The 19750-nt window shown below is 38.9% G+C and overlaps 1 protein-coding gene across 2 annotated transcripts in view; it reads right to left on the bottom strand.

Moving 5' to 3' along the window:
• The window catches only part of LOC131427204 (vertebrate ancient opsin-like), a 78196-nt gene that overhangs the window by 39413 nt on the left and 19033 nt on the right, over window positions 1-19750 (bottom strand). The window contains exons 2-4 of one of the 2 annotated variants that reach the window (XM_058590191.1): window positions 10640-10722; window positions 9928-10574; window positions 9607-9766 (exon numbers count right to left, since the gene is read on the bottom strand). In XM_058590191.1, the coding sequence (XP_058446174.1) occupies window positions 9607-9766; window positions 9928-10203 (436 nt within the window). In that variant the 5' untranslated portion in view covers window positions 10204-10574; window positions 10640-10722. Of the gene's footprint in view, window positions 1-9606; window positions 9767-9927; window positions 10723-19750 lie in introns of both variants that reach the window. The other variant, XM_058590190.1, reaches the window with a different exon arrangement.

Here is a 19750-nt window from a genome sequence, read left to right on the forward strand (position 1 = left end):
AAGTATAAAGAAGGAGTGCCAGTTTTATTCGTATTCACGACATCCAGCTATGTCTGTGACATAACACGCCCGTATTTTGTCAAAATGATATTTTGTTTCGATATAACTTTGCATAGAACGCGTAAGTACGAAGTTTGATGCGTTTTCGGTTTTTATTTTCATTTAGGGGTGTCTATGACTCATCAGTGCATTGCAGTTCAAATCGAACTGCTTAGTGTTAGCTCGGCAGTTCAATTTGAACTGCTTAGCAGTTTTTATTTTGTTATGTCTCGTGCGCAGTACAGTAAAATTTCATTCAATTCAATTGAAACTGAATGTGAAACATATTGACGATCTCTCCACTGCAGTAAACTTCAATCTCTGACACACACAATGTTTGCTGACGGCCCGAACGAGCAGCATTTAGTTCATCACTCGTTTCTCTTCAATCGAGGCTCAGTTTAACCACCGTCAGTTGATCTCTTGAAGTAACAAAATATTTCTTTCAGTAGTGTGAAAGCGGCCTTCAAATGAGGTTCATGTAAACATTCGAATTGGTTCAAGATAATAGATGAAAGACTAATCAGATAGATGAAATATTAATCACAGAATACACATAAATTAATTGTTTCCTCCTTCAGTTTTCATTTTTAATACTTTACTCCATTTATAATTCTATTCGTTCGAATCTGCTTACTACCAAGAGCGAAGACAATGAAGCAGCTATACTACTTGGCACTTGAAACTGAGCAAGCAAAACTTCAAATGACTAGGTACGACTATTCAACTGACGATGAATTCTGGGAGCTTCACTTGAAAATGGCAACAAAAGTCAAATGAATTAGTAGGGATACGCTGACGGTCAGCGGCCATAAATTTCATTTTCATCTTATATTATTCGATTGAAAATGAAATTTTACCGCACTGCTCGTGCGTATCGAACGGCGGGGAAAACAAATCCAAAGGAAAAAACCAAATCACTTTAACGAATCCAATACAAATCAAAAAAGACATCACAGTAACACCATCTCGTGACGAAAAGGGCTAGTAGTTCCGTCATGTTTAATAGATTGCGTTTAGCGTGCACCTAGAAGTGATGTCAAAAAAGTCAAAATGTCAAAAATAATTGAGCATGATGCATGATTCGTATTTAAGTATGTTTTTTTTTGACGAAAGTAAATATCGCCTATAAATAATATAGGATTACGCTTTTTTAGACCTACCGTCTTCACTTTCAAGAACCTAAACCTGTTTTGATCCTCCTTGTGGTGTAATAATGCCTTTCTTATATCAATCATACTATCATATATAATACTGTAATACTGCGGCATTCTGCAAAATAATTTTCATCGATTTTTGAAAGAATTGGCGTAATCGGTTTGTTTGGCCGGCTCCTGTTAATGACTACGGATTGGAGTAGTTTTGAGGCCGATTTAGCATTTTTTTTACGTTTTTTGTTTCGCCCCTTTAAGTTTTGTTATATAATTTTTAACACACTTTCCCCTATAATTCCGGAGCCGGAGATTGTAAAATAATTTGACAAAATTGGTCACGCTGTTTCTGAGAAAAGTTATTTTCCTTTTTTTTGCACATTTTATCCCATAACTCTGGAACCAGAAGTCAGATCCAGCGTAACAGTAAGCGACTTTTCGCCTTATTCCAGTAGTAGGAGTTTTACGCACTTGATGATAAAGCGATGTTTCGGAGCAAAAAGAAACACGATTTTCAATACTGTTTTATGCTTTTGTTTCTGAGCACCTAAAAGACCATGCACAGCACCCTTTTTCATGATGTTTCGATTTGAGCACGGTTCGTTTTTGGCAACATAATCGTTCGAACATAACATATATATCAGAAAGATGGCAGTATTGCCAAATTTAAAACATTTTCAAATTTATATTGATATATACTGTTTGCAGCAATAATTGCTGAACGAACACAACTTTGTACTCCCTTATACCTTACGCTTATTATTATAGCTGCTCGGCCATCCATGGAAGTTGACCATCAATGTTAACTTCCCTCTCTGAGCAGCCTAGATAGCCGTGTAGTGTCGGTAGCGGTTTCCCAACTGCTAAGAATAACGCTACGGTCCACCTGTACCGGTGGTATAAGTCCACCAAACAGGTAAGCCGTGTGGCATCCGGCGGAATTATTTTTTACCAAGAATTGATCCACTGGTTTCCTATTCCATGTCGTAAAAGGCCACAAAAATAGGAACTCCTAAGTCAAGGTGTATTTCCGTGCCGATGGCTGAATGGCTGCAGGAGGTTAAACATTGCAGTCGTGAACGGAATATCTTGGGTTTTTCCCTTACTGGATACACGCAATGCTTAGCAATCAATTTCTTTGATCATCGCTTCGGCAGGCCAGAGATTAGAAAGCTGAGTGTCTGTGGGTGTCCTCAAGGTGGTGTACTATCCCCACTTTTATGGAACCTAGTCGCTGATGGTTTGTTAAGGAAACTTAATAACCTTGGATTTCCGACTTATGGTTTTGCCGACGATTATCATATATTGATGACCGGTATAAGCATTAACACTCTCTTTGATTTAATGCAGCAAGCCCTGCGATCTGTTGAACAATGGTGTTGTCAGGTTGGATTGTCTGTAAATCCGGGCAAAACATCAATGGTGCTTTTCACTCATCGTAGGATAATCACAGGAGCTCGTCCGTTACAGTTCTTCGGTTCAGAGGTCACTGTGGTCGATCAAGTTAAATACGTCGGGGTTATTCTTGACTCAAAACTGAATTGGTCTGCTCACATTGATTTCAGGATTAAAAGAGCTTGCATGGCTTTCGGCCAATGCAGACGAGCTTTTGGAAAATCATGGGGACTCAAACCCAGATATATTCATTGGATCTACACAACTATCGTTAGACCAATTTTAGCATATGGATGTCTTGTATGGTGGCAGAAAGGAGAAGTCGCGACAGTTCAGTCAAAGCTAAATCATCTCCAAAGGATGGTCCTAATGGCGATGACAGGAGCATTCACGACAACTCCTACTGCTGCTCTAGAGGCGCTACTGTGCATTAAACCACTACATGTGTTCCTGAAACAGGAAGCATTGTCTTGTGCATGCCGTCTTAAGGTTACAGGGCTTTGGAACAGTAACCCATTAGAATATGCTACCAGTCACACTCGCTTGTGGTCTCAAATGGTTCCGTGGGATGAGTATTTACTCGCTCCTAGTGACCTAACTCTCACATGCAGTTTTCCTTTTAAAACATTCAATGTGAGCTATCCTCTTCGTTAGGAATGATTGTCTGGTTGTCTGGAACGACAACTTGATGAACACATAGTTTGTTTTACGGACGGTTCTCTGTTGAATGGTCGTGCTGGTGCTGGTGTCTACTGTCGTGAAATAGGCTGGAGCAGTCTCATTCACTTGGTAGATACTGTACTGTGTTCCAAGCAGAAATCTACGCAATTCTGTGTGGAGTACAATCGGCACTTCAGCAGAGGATCTGTGGTAGACGTATTTGTTTTTGTTCCGACAGTCAGGCAGCCTTAAAAGCACTCAGTTCGAATGACTCACGGTCGAATCTAGTGATCGCATGTCGAACTCAAATTGAAGACCTCAGCATTTCAAATGCTGTTTACTTCTTATGGGTACCCGGCCATTCTGGTATTACTGGAAATGAATGGGCTGATGAGTTGGCTAGAGCTGGTGCAACGAATGATTTCGTTGGTCCTGAACCAGCTTTACCACTTTCAACTAGTTAGATAAAGCACAAGATACGTTCTTGGGCTGCATCCAAACATGCCAGCTACTGGCGCAGCTTGCAAACTTGCGCTCAGACAAAAGCATTTCTACCAGATTTAGATCTGAAAATGTCAAAGTGTCTACTGCATTTCTCCAAGTATCATTGAAGTGTTCTGGTCAGAGCTCTGACTGGACATTGCAAACTCAATTATCACATGGCTACTATTCAACGTGCTGAGTATTATTCGTGTGATTTGTGTGAATGCTATTATGGTACTTCATATCATCTGATATGTAACTGTCCCGCATTGACGCAGCTACGTATCCGGGTTTTTGGTTCTCCATACATGGTTGAGTCTGTGTATGCGGAGCTAAAATTGAAGGATATTCTCTCGTTTCTCACCCAATGTGGTAAGGAGCTATAGTCAGAAGGGTTCATCGTTCTTCCTGGAGTGAATGAATCCCTTCTGTATTCACCTTAAATAGGGTTTGGCAGATTGTTTGGCATCCTCTGGGGGGTGCCGAATTTACTTCTGCTCGTACATACTGCGAGTCGTTCTGCATTCTTCCGGGAGTGCAGAATGGTGTCGCTTTTGTAAGATCTCTAAATCCTCTCGGGGGTTGGAGGTTTTATAAACAGCAGACTGTTCGGGACCTCGTAGAGGTTCAGAATTTCCTTCTGCTTCCACTGAATGTGATCCTCAGCAGATTGTTCGGCATCCCTTAGGGGTGCAGAATTTACTTCTGCTTTTATGTGTTTTTGTGTCGTCAATTTTTCCCATCCTCCTAGTCCAACCCTTACCATTTCCTTTCAATCCTTCCCTCTTATATATCGGGAAAATGATGCTAAAAACATATTGATGGCAAGGCACAAATCTCCAAATATCAAGGGGAACGTGCCATTTGAGCCAATTTGTTCTGATTCCTGATTCCTGATTGCAGCAATAATTGCTGAACGAACACAACTTTGTACTCCCTTATACCTTACGCTTATTATTATAGTTCTCTGCTTCCATATAAAGTTTCTGAATTTCATTTGGATCCGACTTCTGGTTCCGGAACTACAGGATGTTATATGCAATGAAATTAAAATAATGTCACTCATTTTGCTCGTAGTTGGCTGAAGCGATTCCGTCTATCTAACATTCAAATAAAAGGTCTTGAGGTCCCATAAAGACTGTTTGTTTTTTAATCAGATCCGACTTCCGGTTCAGGAGACACAGGGTGATTAGTGTAAATATTTCACATAAATTTATCGGGTTTAAAGATTTTGAATGTCGATGACCAAATAAACTTCAGTTTGACCGGAATTCGGTTTTCGATCCTGGAAGGTATCGATAAATTTTATATGGAATGCACTACGATTTCTCTAAGATGGCTACCCTGATTATTAAAAATTTCGAATCTAATGATCTTCGGCTACACCGATTTCCGAATTCCGTTTCCTAAAGTATCGGAAATAGAGGAGCTAGAAGAAGGCCAAAATGAATTTAATAAACAAACATTCAAATTAAAATAAACTTATGGTCTTATACAAAATTGGTGAATTTTATACGATTCCGACATTCAATTTAGAAAAATTACAGGGTGATGAGTTTTAAAATTCAAAACAGCATAGAAGATGACGGTACCAAAAAATCTTCAAAGTTGGGCTCAAAACTATTTCAATTTATTCGTCATACTAGTTCATAGACATACGAACCATTTTGGATTATGGTGGTCTCTGAATACCGTTTCTGAAAGTACCATAAATAATAACAAAAGCTTCTACATCTCATGGAATGCTTAATCGATTGTCACACGTTTAGATTAAAAGGAATAATTTTAAGATAGCATACAATTTCTATCTTCGATTCGTCTTGCAGTTCCAAAATTTCATCAAAACTACAAACATCGAAGAATATTCAAGCAAAAAACACATGCGGATTGATGAAACATGGTATCATCTCACTGCTAGGTGGATTAAGCACGTTTTTAAAACACAAAAACATGTTTGAAACCTCAAAACGTATATGATTATCGCAGAGAGCCTAAAATACTGACCTGATCGTTTAGACTGCTAATGAAAAAATAATATGAAGCTGAAATAGTACGATAATAGAAGTTTCGTATAGATCTATGTCGGATTAATAGATAAGACTGAATAACCCATTGTTCGATTGGATCTCGATTCAATAAAATCTCAGAGAAAATTTAGTGCGTATTATTTCCATTTTTTGAACATATAAAACAGTAAATCCGATCCGTAGTAAACAATATTTCTTTAGTAATGTCGCAATCAAAAATAAACCCGAAAGTTTGAAACGTCAGTGCATTGGTGGTTTATGTTGAACTGGTAAGCCGCTAAGTAGATGTACTTGTAAATTGTAAAAATCAATCGTGAAATGTACAGATACTTGTAATCATTTCACGATTTGATTTTGATTTTTGCGGCAAATTTTACAATTCGATAGTGGAATTTAATTTATACTGACAGATGGAAAGTTCTTTGAATTATTTCGCACTGAAAACAAATTGAAAACAGTTGGAATAATCATTGCAATATAGAGATAATAAAGCTCAAGAGCCAAAGAGCCCAAGAGCCCAAGAGCCCAAGAGCTCAAGAGCCCAAGAGCCCAAGAGCCCAAGAGCCCAAGAGCCCAAGAGCCCAAGAGCTCAAGAGCCCAAGAGCCCAAGAGCCCAAGAGCCCAAGAGCCCAAGAGCCCAAGAGCTCAAGAGCCCAAGAGCCCAAGAGCCCAAGAGCCCAAGAGCCCAAGAGCCCAAGAGCCCAAGAGCCCAAGAGCCCAAGAGCCCAAGAGCCCAAGAGCCCAAGAGCCCAAAAGCCCAAGAGCCCAAGAGCCCAGAGCTTCGCTCAATGGAGAAATACTGGGCTCTAGTTGAGCGGGAATTCTTCGAAACCACGCATACCTTATTGCGGTATGCCACAAAAAAGAACTTTACAGAAGGAATGATGTCCAGCCAGCGACTGGCACTAGTAGACAAGGTGACAAGCGATTGTAAATATACTCTTCTACTCAGTGCTTAAGCGGAAAATAGGAATAGAGCGAGAAGACTAGTTTTGATGAATACCGGTCGGGTACCATACATCCAAACATCTTCTCTCGGCCAGGATGTAGACCATGTTCGACGTACATTCTACCATGTCTAACCGTGTTTTAGAGTTGTGTCTATCACAAGGTTCAGAGTGGCGAAATGGTAGCGCGTATGCACGGAATACATCAGAACGAAGGTTCGAGTCCTGTCTCTGAGCGTATCTTTTTCGTTAAGTAAGTAGTTCCGGTCGAAAGTCTAAGAGTTTCGTTTCTACCGACACTATCAAAAGGTATGTGTACTAGAAAGACTGCCTGCGAAAGCGGTTGCTACCATTTATCAGAAGCCACGACTCTCAAGCTCTTTTTTGGTTTGATTTGGTCTCTTGTCACTGTGTGAAATTTGTCATGGAATGATATAAAATATCAAGTTCATGCCAAAAACAATCAATTCACAAAACTGCCCAGAGCTTCGCTCAATACAGGAATACTAGTTAAGCGGAAACTCTTCGAAACCACGAAACCTAATGGCGGTAGGCCAAAAAAAGATAAATTTAACAGAAAGAATGATCAACATTTTGATCAATTATTCTGAAATAAACAACCGGTTTTGTTGGTTGTATTATTTTGTAGTCCGAAATTTTACGTGACTTTCAGAAACCACGAAATATCTTTTGTTAGCCCAAATTCTCCAGCGAGTGCGATTTTTCCTCACAAGTAAGTGTTATAATCCGACATTTTGGTTTTGACTTCTACAAATTTACAAAATTTTCGAATAAAGTTAGTATGTTAGTTAGTTAGAAAATCTAGTTGAAAGCGCTAGCAGAGATTTGAAATTTCATCTCAGAGAAATTTTACTGGTCACAAGGAAAGGACGAAATCCTGAACCACGTACAACCACGTACAACAAACAATTTTCACATTTATTGAAATATTTGACACGACCTTTTCTGATGACATTGTCTTTCGAATATTGACACGGTCTGGACAAATGAGCCTCACAATTTATAATGGAACATTGAGTAAAAATGTAAACAAAATTACTTAAATCATTTGACTAAGGACTGTCCTAGAAAGTATGGACGCACTTTGATTCCGATGTAAATAATTCACAAGTGCTAGATATTCTAATTTTATTCGATATACTGATAATATCAGACTACAACAACAGAATATTATTCTCAACATTTGCTACTTAGCCATTGTAGACTAGCTGGCGCACCTTCTTGCGAACGTTCCTCATTAAATTCCGTACAGACTTCTTGGCGACAAGTTTTGACACTTTTTTTCAATCTTTTTCGAACTGTTGAATGGTTTCGGCTGCCGAGACATGTTTCCTAAGATGTGCCTTCGTTAATGCCCAAAATTCCTCAATTGGTCGAAGTTGTGGGCAATTTGGTGGATTCATGTCTTTTGGGACGAAAGTGACATTTTTGGTAGTATACCATTCTACCGTTGATTTCGAGTAGTGGCAAGAAGCAAGATCTGGCCAGAAGACAACAAGATCCTTGTGGCTTCGTATCATGGGTAGAAGTCGTTTTTGTACACATTCCTTGACGTATATTTCGCTGTTCATTGAAGCAGTGGTGATGAAGGGTTTCGAAATTTTACCGCAGCTACAAATTGCTTGCCAGACCATACTTTCTTACCAAATTTTTCGACTTCAATCGATGTCTCGGACTGGTTTACCACTTGCCCTTCTCGCACCGTATAATATTGTGGTCCCGGCAAGGATTTGTAATCGAGTTTCACGTAAATTTCGTCGTCCATGATTATGCAGTTCAAATTTCCAGCGAGAATCGTATTGTACAGCTTTCGAACCGTCGGCCTGCTTCTTGTTTCGGACTACGTTTTGGTTGTTTCTGCCTCTTATAGATTCGAAGATTCAAACGTTCTTTAGCACGAAGAACATTTGACTTCGAAGTGCCCATTTTTTTGGCCACATCCCGAACTGAAACCTCCTTCTTTTGCTCGAACGCCTTCAGTATATCCAACTGTGTTTATCCTCAAAGGTGTTATCCTCACCGAACTTCCTGATTGCATTTCGCACGGCTTTTTCACTTACTCCTTCCATTTTTGCTATCTTTCTCAGTGACAGTCCGAGTTCTGTGCACCATTTGTACACAATTTTTCGACGTTGTTCTGCTGAAAGTCCACGCATTTTGAAACAAACTAATGAAAACGATTAAACAACTGCACAAGTGGTTAGAGAAGAGTGTAAACAAAAGGACGCAGCCATAAAAATTGACAGATTCTGAACCATTGCGAAATGGCAGCGGTTTTTGGTTGCGTCCATACTTTCTGCGACAGTCTTTAACCGTGAATTTATACGCGAGCTTGAAACATTTTTCGATTGACAAATTAGAATACATCTTATTATTATTATTTTTATTGTGTTATTAGGTCTCCTGGATAATCGATGTGGCGCAGCTACATTATCCCGGGTTGGCGGTTCAATGCATAGGGCGCTTTTCTCATAAACCAGTTGTCGTATGTTCGAGCACCGACCTGGAAGGATTCGTAGTGTCAGTAGAATCGTATCACTAGCCATGCAATGGTTCTGTACACTCTGAATCGGCTGCGAAGTCTGTTGAAACAGAAGGTCAAATTCCACTACAGAAATGTAATACCAAGGCTTTGCTTTGCAGCGACATAACGGAAGCCAACGCTATCATCTTTCATTTGTCTTTATTTTTAATCAATTATCAAACGGTATGAAATAAAACTGCAGGATTCGGTGCAACGGCTTTCGGTGAAATGACCCTGACCCGTTGAGTACACCCAAACGTATGGCAAAACTCGCAAATCTTCACGGTAAACTATTTCAAACAAAAATAAATCTAGGTTGCCTGAGCAACAAAACAAACAATCTTTTGTAACAAACTTACCCAGTAGGGACATGAAGAATCCATAGGCAGCGCAAATCCTCCTACCGAACAACCAGTGGTGCGAAATGGCCGACGACAGCGTGAACGGGTTGCCGATGATCGAAACGGAAAAATCCGAACAGACCACATTGAACAGGATGATATTCATTGGGGTCCAGAGCTGCGGTAAAAGTTTCAATCAAAAAGAGAGCATTGGTATTGTTTTGGTCCCTTTGGTGATGGAAACCGATAACTTAATAAGTTATCCAATTTCCACAACATGGAAGAAATTGATTGAAAGTTTGTTTTTTTCCCGCGGTTGGAGCTGTTGCAAACACTCACCTGAACATCCTTGCACATCAGTGCGATCACGAACAGATTCAGAAAGAACCCGAAAAACCCAATGAAAAACAGAGTCACTGCGGCTGCCACGTAAGCCCACGGTTCCATTAGCTCCGCCGGTCGGCCGTCGTCTTTGGCGAACCAGGCGAAATCGTCGCCGGTGCCAGAACCATTGCCGCTGCCACTGGTGGTTTTGGTGCTGACGGAGGTTGAAACCACTGTGGATACGATGTACTTGCTGATGTTTGCGACATTGGCGATATCGATGCCGTTCATCGTTTCCGGTGCCCGTGCCGATGAAACTGCCGGGAGCAGAACATTTTCTTCCGGGTGTTGCCGAATGCCGGAACGGGCGGTGAACTGTTCTACGCCATAAAGCGTTCACTTGTGCAGTTGGTTGTGCAATTTGTTGTAAAATATTACTTATCCTAACATAGTATTACGGAGGTAATCCTTTATTCCTACCGTTCACCCGAACCGTCCGAACGAAGCTCGTGTGTGAGTGTGTACCAACTACTAAATGGATGTCACTGCTAAATTGAATCTTGAAGATCCTATGATGGTTTATTCACAGTGGAGCAAGGGGTCTATCTTGGGTGCATCATTCGCTATTCGAGCACTGAAGCTATTAGACAACCTACTGAAAACTTCACCGGGGAGATAAAAACCATTGGAAAAATGATACGTTGGAATTATTCGATGGAACACATACACTAGAACAGCACACAGATTGGTTGGGATCAATTTATTCGTTAAATTCCGTACTCCTGTCGGTTGATTTGGTTGACCGGATTTCTGCAAAGAGGGAGAATAAACGGGAATTATTACTTGAGCTTTTGACATTTCGTCATAAATTTGAAATTTACGTCGTGAAAGTGTTTTTTAAAGTGATGTTTATGAAATTTGGTAGATTTAAATATAATCTTCTTGAGTAACGACTCGGATCGGTTCGGAACTAATTGTTTTGCCACTGTATCGGAATCCATTTGAAAATCATACTGAATTGCTAGTCAATTTCCAGATGAGTTGAAAGGGGTCGAAGAATCGGTAGATGGGATGGGATCTGTAATGTTTACTGTCCTTGATATTCTCTTTCATGTCAATTTCATTTACTTTTTAGAATTAACACAAAATGCGAGTAATGGCTTTACTTCGTGGAAAAAAAACAGTACCAGTATTTAATATATTTTAACTCGTTCATTGCTCAAGTTTTCATTCATGCTATCGAAAAAATTGTATTTCTGGGCAAAAATCTTTTTTTTTTCATCTAACGATATTTCAATATAGTACGTGAAATTTTCGAGATATGATTTTTTGAAGTTTCGCGATTACAAAAAAGAGCCTTTTTTCAACAGCCTATACTGCAAAATCTAATATAGATACAAAAATTCGTCCAAGACATGAAATGTGTGGCTTGTCCTTAGCCTTCAAATAAGCGATTCCATAAAAAAAACCTTTATAGTTTATTTAATAAAACGATTTATAAATAATAAGTAAAAAAAGGCGGGTGGGTAATGTCAGAGACATAACTGGATGTCGTGAATACGAAAACAACTGACATGTTCCTTAACACTTCCGAATATCAATTAGTTGATCAATTGTATGAATTATGCAAGCGTTCCCCTTTTTCACATTTTTCGCAAAAAAAGAAGGCTTCACTTGATCTCGATTACTGTGAATTTCACACAGCGAAAAGTGCACAAATATAACCAAACTGTTCTTGATTTGCACTAAACTGAGGATAATTACCTTCGATTTGCGAACAACAAATCCTAATAGTTCTTTAGAAAACTTTTAGAGCCATTAGAACGGCTGATTTTGTGTAATGCTCTCCATCGTTGCTTTTTCACCAATCCAAATGACTGGTAGCTGTGACGTAATCGGCTCTTGTCGGAGGCGAAACTAGCTTTGCAAACGACACAAAATACATATGCTCGCAGTGGCGATAGAATCCAAACTGATTCAACTTTTGTTAAGAGGTTTCTTTTTATGTGATTTCGTTTGTAGCTTTTTCACTAATGGGCGGTCCTAACGGCTATAAAAATAGCCGCATACAGAATTTTAAAGTCGATTATTTCATTTCGGATTTGCATTTCATTGAAAGAAACTATCAGGGTGCTGTGCGGGATTCATTCCTGCCTTTCAGAAGGACCAAACAGTGGAACGCATAGTCGATCACTATATCAGAAATGTTAGTTTGGGCCTGCATCCGCTACATGGAATGCAACATGCTTACCAGCGTGGAAAGTCCACTACAACCCTGTTACATGATGTTGTGTACAACATTGAAAAAGCTTTCTCACAAAAGCAATATTGCTTGGGAGTTTTCCTAGATATTGAAGGTGCCTTTGATAACGTGTCTTTCAATTCAATTCTGGAAGCAGCCCGTGGTCATGGCATACCTTCAAGTATCACAAATTGGATACACGCAATGCTTAGCAATCGACTTCTTTGTTCATCGCTTCGGCAAGCAGAGATTAGAAAGCTGAGTGTCTGTGGGTGTCCTCAAGGTGGTGTACTATCCCCACTTTTATGGAACCTAGTCGCTGATGGTTTGTTAAGGAAACTTAATAACCTTGGATTTCCGACTTATGGTTTTGCCGACGATTATCATATATTGATGACCGGTATAAGCATTAACACTCTCTTTGATTTAATGCAGCAAGCCCTGCGATCTGTTGAACAATGGTGTTGTCAGGTTGGATTATCTGTAAATCCGGGCAAAACATCAATGGTGCTTTTCACTCATCGTAGGATAATCACAGGAGCTCGTCCGTTGCAGTTCTTTGGTTCAGAGGTCACTGTGGTCGAACAAGTTAAATACGTCGGGGTTATTCTTGACTCAAAACTGAATTGATCTGCTCACATTGACTTCAGAATTAAAAGAGCTTGCATGGCTTTCGGCCAATGTAGACGAGCTTTTGGAAAATCATGGGGACTCAAACCCAGATATATTCATTGGATCTACACAACTATTGTTAGACCAATTTTAGCATATGGATGTCTTGTATGGTGGCAGAAAGGAGAAGTCGCGACAGTTCAGTCAAAGCTAAATCATCTCCAAAGGATGGTCCTAATGGCGATGACAGGAGCATTCACGACAACTCCTACTGCTGCTCTAGAGGCGCTACTGTGCATTAAACCACTACATGTGTTCCTAAAACAAGAAGCATTATCTTGTGCATATCGTCTTAAGGTTACAGGGCTTTGGAACAGTAACCCATTAGATTATGCTACCAGCCACACTCGCTTGTGGTCTCAAATGGTTACGTGGGATGAGTATTTACTCGCTCCTAGTGACCTAACTCTCACATGCAGTTTTCCTTTCAAAACATTCAATGTGAGCTATCCTCTTCGTGAGAAATGGTTGCCTGGTTGTCTGGAACGACAACTTGATGAACACATAGTTTGTTATACGGACGGTTCTCTGTTGAATGGTCGTGCTGGTGCTGGTGTCTACTGTCGTGAAATGAGGCTAAAGCAGTATCATTCACTTGGTAGATACTGTACTGTGTTCGAAGCAGAAATCTACGCGATTCTGTGTGGAGTACAATCGGCACTTCAGCAGAGGATCTGTGGTAAACGAATTTATTTTTGTTCCGACAGTCAGGCAGCCTTAAAAGCACTCAGTTCGAATGACTCACGGTCGAATCTAGTGATCGCATGTCGAACTCAAATTGAAGACCTCAGCATTTCAAATGCTGTTTACTTCTTATGGGTACCCGGCCATTCTGGTATTACTGGAAATGAATGGGCTGATGAGTTGGCTAGAGCTGGTGCAACGAATGATTTCGTTGGTCCTGAACCAGCTTCACCACTTTCAACTAGTTGGATAAAGCACAAGATTCGTTCTTGGGCTGTATCCAAACATGCCAGCTACTGGCGCAGCTTGCAAACTTGCGCTCAGACAAAAGCATTTCTACCAGATTTAAATCTGAAAATGTCAAAGTGTCTACTGCATTTCTCCAAGCATCATTGCAGTATTCTGGTCAGAGCTCTTACTGGACATTGCAAACTCAATTATCACATGGCTACTATTCAACGTGCTGAGTATTATTCGTGTGATTTGTGTGAATGCGATTATGGTACTTCATATCATCTGATATGTAACTGTCCCGCATTGACGCAGCTACGTATCCGGGTTTTTGGTTCTCCATACATGGTTGAGTCTGTGTATGCGGAGCTAAAATTGAAGGATATTCTCTCGTTTCTTACCCAATGTGGTAAGGAGCTATAGTCAGAAGGGTTCATCGTTCTTCCTGGAGTGAATGAATCCCTTCTGTATTTACCTTAAATAGGGTTTAGCAGATTGTTTGGCATCTTTTAGGGGGTGCCGAATTTACTTCTGCTCGTACATACTGCGAATCGTTCTGCATTCTTCCGGGAGTGCAGAATGGTGTCGCTTTTGTAAGATCTTCAAATCCTCTCGGGGGTTGGAGGTTTTATTAACAGCGGACTGTTCGGGACCTCGTAGAGGTTCAGAATTTACTTCTGCTTCCACTAAATGTGATCCTCAGCAGATTGTTCGGCATCCCTTAGGGGTGCAGAATTCACTTCTGCTTTTATGTGTTTTTGTGTCGTCAATTTTTCCCATCCTCCTAGTCCAACCCTTACCATTTCCTTTCAATCCTTCCCTCTTATATATCGGGAAAATGATGCTAAAAACAAATTGATGGCAAGGCACAAATCTCCAAATATCAAGGGGAACGTGCCATTTGAGCCAATTTGTTCTGATTCCTGATAGTCAATTTCCAGATGAGTTGAAAGGGGTCGAAGAATCGGTAGATGGGATGGGATCTGTAATGTTTACTGTCCTTGATATTCTCTTTCATGTCAATTTCATTTACTTTTTAGAATTAACACAAAATGCGAGTAATGGCTTTACTTCGTGGAAAAAAAAACAGTACCAGTATTTAATATATTTTAACTCGTTCATTGCTCAAGTTTTCATTCATGCTATCGAAAGAATTGTATTTCTGGGCAAAAATCTTTTTTTTTCATCTAACGATATTTCAATATAGTACGTGAAATTTTCGAGATATGATTTTCTGAAGTTTCGCGATTACAAAAAAGAGCCTTTTTTCAACAGCCTATACTGCAAAATCTAATATAGATACAAAAATTCGTCCAAGACATGAAATGTGTGGCTTGTCCTTAGCCTTCAAATAAGCGATTCCATAAAAAAAACCTTTATAGTTTATTTAATAAAACGATTTATAAATAATAAGTAAAAAAAGGCGGGTGGGTAATGTCAGAGACATAACTGGATGTCGTGAATACGAAAACAACTGACATGTTCCTTAACACTTCCGAATATCAATTAGTTGATCAATTGTATGAATTATGCAAGCGTTCCCCTTTTTCACATTTTTCGCAAAAAAAGAAGGCTTCACTTGATCTCGATTACTGTGAATTTCACACAGCGAAAAGTGCACAAATATAACCAAACTGTTCTTGATTTGCACTAAACTGAGGATAATTACCTTCGATTTGCGAACAACAAATCCTAATAGTTCTTTAGAAAACTTTTAGAGCCATTAGAACGGCTGATTTTGTGTAATGCTCTCCATCGTTGCTTTTTCACCAATCCAAATGACTGGTAGCTGTGACGTAATCGGCTCTTGTCGGAGGCGAAACTAGCTTTGCAAACGACACAAAATACATATGCTCGCAGTGGCGATAGAATCCAAACTGATTCAACTTTTGTTAAGAGGTTTCTTTTTATGTGATTTCGTTTGTAGCTTTTTCACTAATGGGCGGTCCTAACGGCTATAAAAATAGCCGCATACAGAATTTTAAAGTCGATTATTTCATTTCGGATTTGCATTTCATTGAAAGAAACTATCAGGGTGCTGTGCGGGATTCATTCCTGCCTTTCAGAAGGACCAAATTATGGAACTCACTACGATATTAAACACTGTTCGGAACATTTTTCTCGAACGATTTGTTGTACAGCAGCAGATGTTTTGTTCTCTTCCCAGAACGCGTTCTAATTGGCTGGTGTTGACATGGGTCAAATGAGACAGGTTTTTTCAATAGCGTACTATTGAAATACTTCAATGCTTCTGCTATACACGTTTAAGTTGAAAAATTTCGATTCTATTGGTAGTTAGATTATATAAATCCTTTCACAGATCACTGAGCTATGAGCTTTCAAAATACGAGCAAGGCAAACGCGCCTTATGAATTATCCTCTTTGATTGATTTCCTTTAAAGGATTTGGATTTTTTTAAATATTTTCACTGAATTAACAAAAAACAACATTGAAAGAAGAAGATGCAAATACCATTGAAGATAAAAATTATTTATTTAACAAAAATAAAAATATATTTGTTCCCATTTAAATTTGGTTTATTTTCGCTTACGTGTTATTATAATTATAATAATAACAGTTCGGCTGAAAAGTTCGTATCGTTTAATAGAAACACACATTTTTTGCCAAATTCGTTTTTATTATTCAACATAATTGCCATCAGAGACGATACAGCGATTATAGCGATTTTCCAACTTTTCGATACCATTTTTGTAGTACGATTTGTCCTTTTCCCCAAAATAGGCCTCAGTTTCAGCGATTACCTCTTCATTGCTTCTAAATTTGTTACCAGCGAGCATTCTCTTGAGGTCTGAGAACAGGAAAAAGTCACTGGGGGCCAAATCTGGAGAATACGGTGGATGAGGGAGCAATTCGAAGACCAATTCGTTCAATTTCAGCATGGTTTTCATCGACTTGTGACACGGTTCATTGTCTTGATGAAACAAAACTTTTTTCTTCTTCAAATAAGGCCGTTGTTTTGAAATTTCGTCCTTCAAACGCTCTAATAACGCTATATAATAGTCACTGTTGATGATTTTTCCCTTTTCAAGGTAGTCGATGAAAATTATACCATGCGAATCCCAAAATACAGACGCCATAACCTTACCGGCCGATTGTTGAGTCTTTCCACGCTTTGGGTTCGGTTCATCGCGTGCAGTCCACTCAGCTGACTGTCGATTGGACTCCGGAGTGAAGTGATGGAGCCATGTTTCGTCCATTGTTATATATCGACGAAAAAAATCGGTTTTATTTCGATATAACAGCTCCAAACACTGCTCAGAATCATCAATTCGTTGTTGTTTTTGATTAATTGTGAGCTCACGCGGCACCAATTTTGCACAAAGCTTTCTCATATCCAAATATTCGTGAATAATATGTCCAACACGTTCCTTTGATATCTTTAGGGTGTCAGCTATCTCGATCAATTTCACTTTACGGTCATTGAAAATCATTTTGTGGATTTTTTTCACGTTTTCATCAGTAACAGCCTCTTTTGGACGTCCACTGCGTTCATCGTCTTCGGTGCTCATATGACCAGTACGAAATTTTGCAAACCACTTACGAATTGTTGCTTCGCCCGGTGCAGAGTCTGGATAACACTCATCAAGCCATTTTTTGGTATCGGCGGCACTTTTTTTCATCAAAAAGTAGTGTTTCATCAACACACGAAATTCCTTTTTTTCCATTTTTTTACAATAACAAAAGTAGCTTCACTCAATATGCAATATCTCATAAACTAATAATCAGACAGCTGTCAAATTTATACACGTATCTTTTGAAGGTTGGTACTAACTGAAAATGGTATGGATTTAATTCTAGTGGCGCCCTCTCATAGAAACGATACGAACTTTTCAGCCGATCTGTTATATTTAAAACCGATCCGCACTATCACCCGAATCATCTGGAAGGCTTTGCTTCTAACCATTACGACGACAGTTTTTTCAAGTTTTGATCTGCTTTTCGAAGTTGGTCGTATTTTAGCTATTGATAAAACGGTTCATAATAATCGAATGATTTATTGCCAAATTTATCTAAATCCATTTACACTGATTGCACCAGAAATTACCGAGCGTGCTATTTTTCTTTGAAATAAATTCCGAACTGTAAAACATATCGCAACATTGGTCGTATGTATGCGGATCAAAGATAGTTTCTACGAGCTTCATGCCCTAGACTAAAATAACTGAAAGACAATTGGTTAAATAGATGATAATGTCTCAAGAAACCTACCTTCCCACATGGTAGTTATAATAATATATTTAATAAGGCACTCTGCTTTAGTTTTAAGATGCCGAGAGCCAGGTTTTCACATATACCACTTAGACACCTGAGACAATGTTGCAGAGAAACCATAAAATTTATTGTTACATATTCATTAAAACTTTTCCATTGAACATAAGTAGACATTTCAATATTCTGTATGAACTATGCTGGATTCGGTTGAGTTATCGTACTAATTTGCGGCAGTGTATTCAATGAATTGTACACAAACTTTTTACAATGAAGTGTGTAGGTTGTTAAGTATCGTAACAAATAAAAGCTTAATTTTTCCCCTCAACAATTTTTCGGAAAAGAATCAAGTGTACAGTTTGAATATATTCACCATTTAGCAGCAGAAACCAACATAAGAAAAACATATTGCACAGTGAAAAATATATTTTGTCATCAAAATACAATAAATTGTATTTAACCGAATAGTTCCGATCGAGAATCACTTATTTCCGCTGTGGAATTGGTTGATCAAATGAAGAACACAATGGTTTATTATTATAAGAAAATGTAAGAAAACTTTAAAGTTGAAAGTATCAATTTTATATAAAATATCGTTTGCTGTGAGATACACGACTTTTTCTTATCCATTCAAATGCAAATTATATTACTGTTGAAAACCTTTATAACCTTTCCAAACGATTCCACAATAAATTCATTTAAACAGCCAGAAAAGTTAAATTTGGATAAAGTAAAAAGTCCAGCGCTTCGATTTATTTTTGTTATTTATTATCTGTAAAAGTAATGATTTTTAATAAATTTCCACGATTATTTAAAATAATATTCTTATTTACAATAAAATTGATTGATAGTAAGAACATGATTGACTTGTACACTAAAAATCTGCAGCAAAGTATGCAGATGATCAAGTTCTGCATTGCAATATAGTTACAGAGATTTGTTGGTTTCCATCTCGATAGCAATCCTGGAAAAAGACGCTTGTAAAAAGAATAAACTCAGATTTGATCCATTTCAAGAGAATGCAGTAGATCCATAGTAAAGGGTGATTTTTTAAGAGCTTGAGAACTTTTTTAAACAATAAAACGCATAAAATTTGCAAAATCTCATCGGTTCTTTATTTTAAACGTTAGATTGGTACATGACATTTACTTTTTGAAGATAATTTCATTTAAATGTTGACCGCGGCTGCGTCTTAGGTGGTCCATTCGGAAAGTCCAATTTTGGGCAACTTTTTCGAGCATTTCGGCCGGAATAGCCCGAATTTCTTCGGAAATGTTGTCTTCCAAAGCTGGAATAGTTACTGGCTTATTTCTGTAGACTTTAGACTTGACGTAGCCCCACAAAAAATAGTCTAAAGGCGTCAAATCGCATGATCTTGGTGGCCAACTTACCGGTCCATTTCTTGAGATGAATTGTTCTCCGAAGTTTTCCCTCAAAATGGCCATAGAATCGCGAGCTGTGTGGCATGTAGCGCCATCTTGTTGAAACCACATGTCAACCAAGTTCAGTTCTTCCATTTTTGGCAACAAAAAGTTTGTTAGCATCGAACGATAGCGATCGCCATTCACTGTAACGTTGCGTCCAACAGCATCTTTGAAAAAATACGGTCCAATGATTCCACCAGCGTACAAACCACACCAAACAGTGCATTTTTCGGGATGCATGGGCAGTTCTTGAACGGCTTCTGGTTGCTCTTCACTCCAAATGCGGCAATTTTGCTTATTTACGTAGCCATTCAACCAGAAATGAGCCTCATCGCTGAACAAAATTTGTCGATAA

The sequence above is a fragment of the Malaya genurostris genome, chromosome 2 (assembly GCF_030247185.1).
Source record: "Malaya genurostris strain Urasoe2022 chromosome 2, Malgen_1.1, whole genome shotgun sequence".
Classification (NCBI taxonomy): domain Eukaryota; kingdom Metazoa; phylum Arthropoda; class Insecta; order Diptera; family Culicidae; genus Malaya; species Malaya genurostris.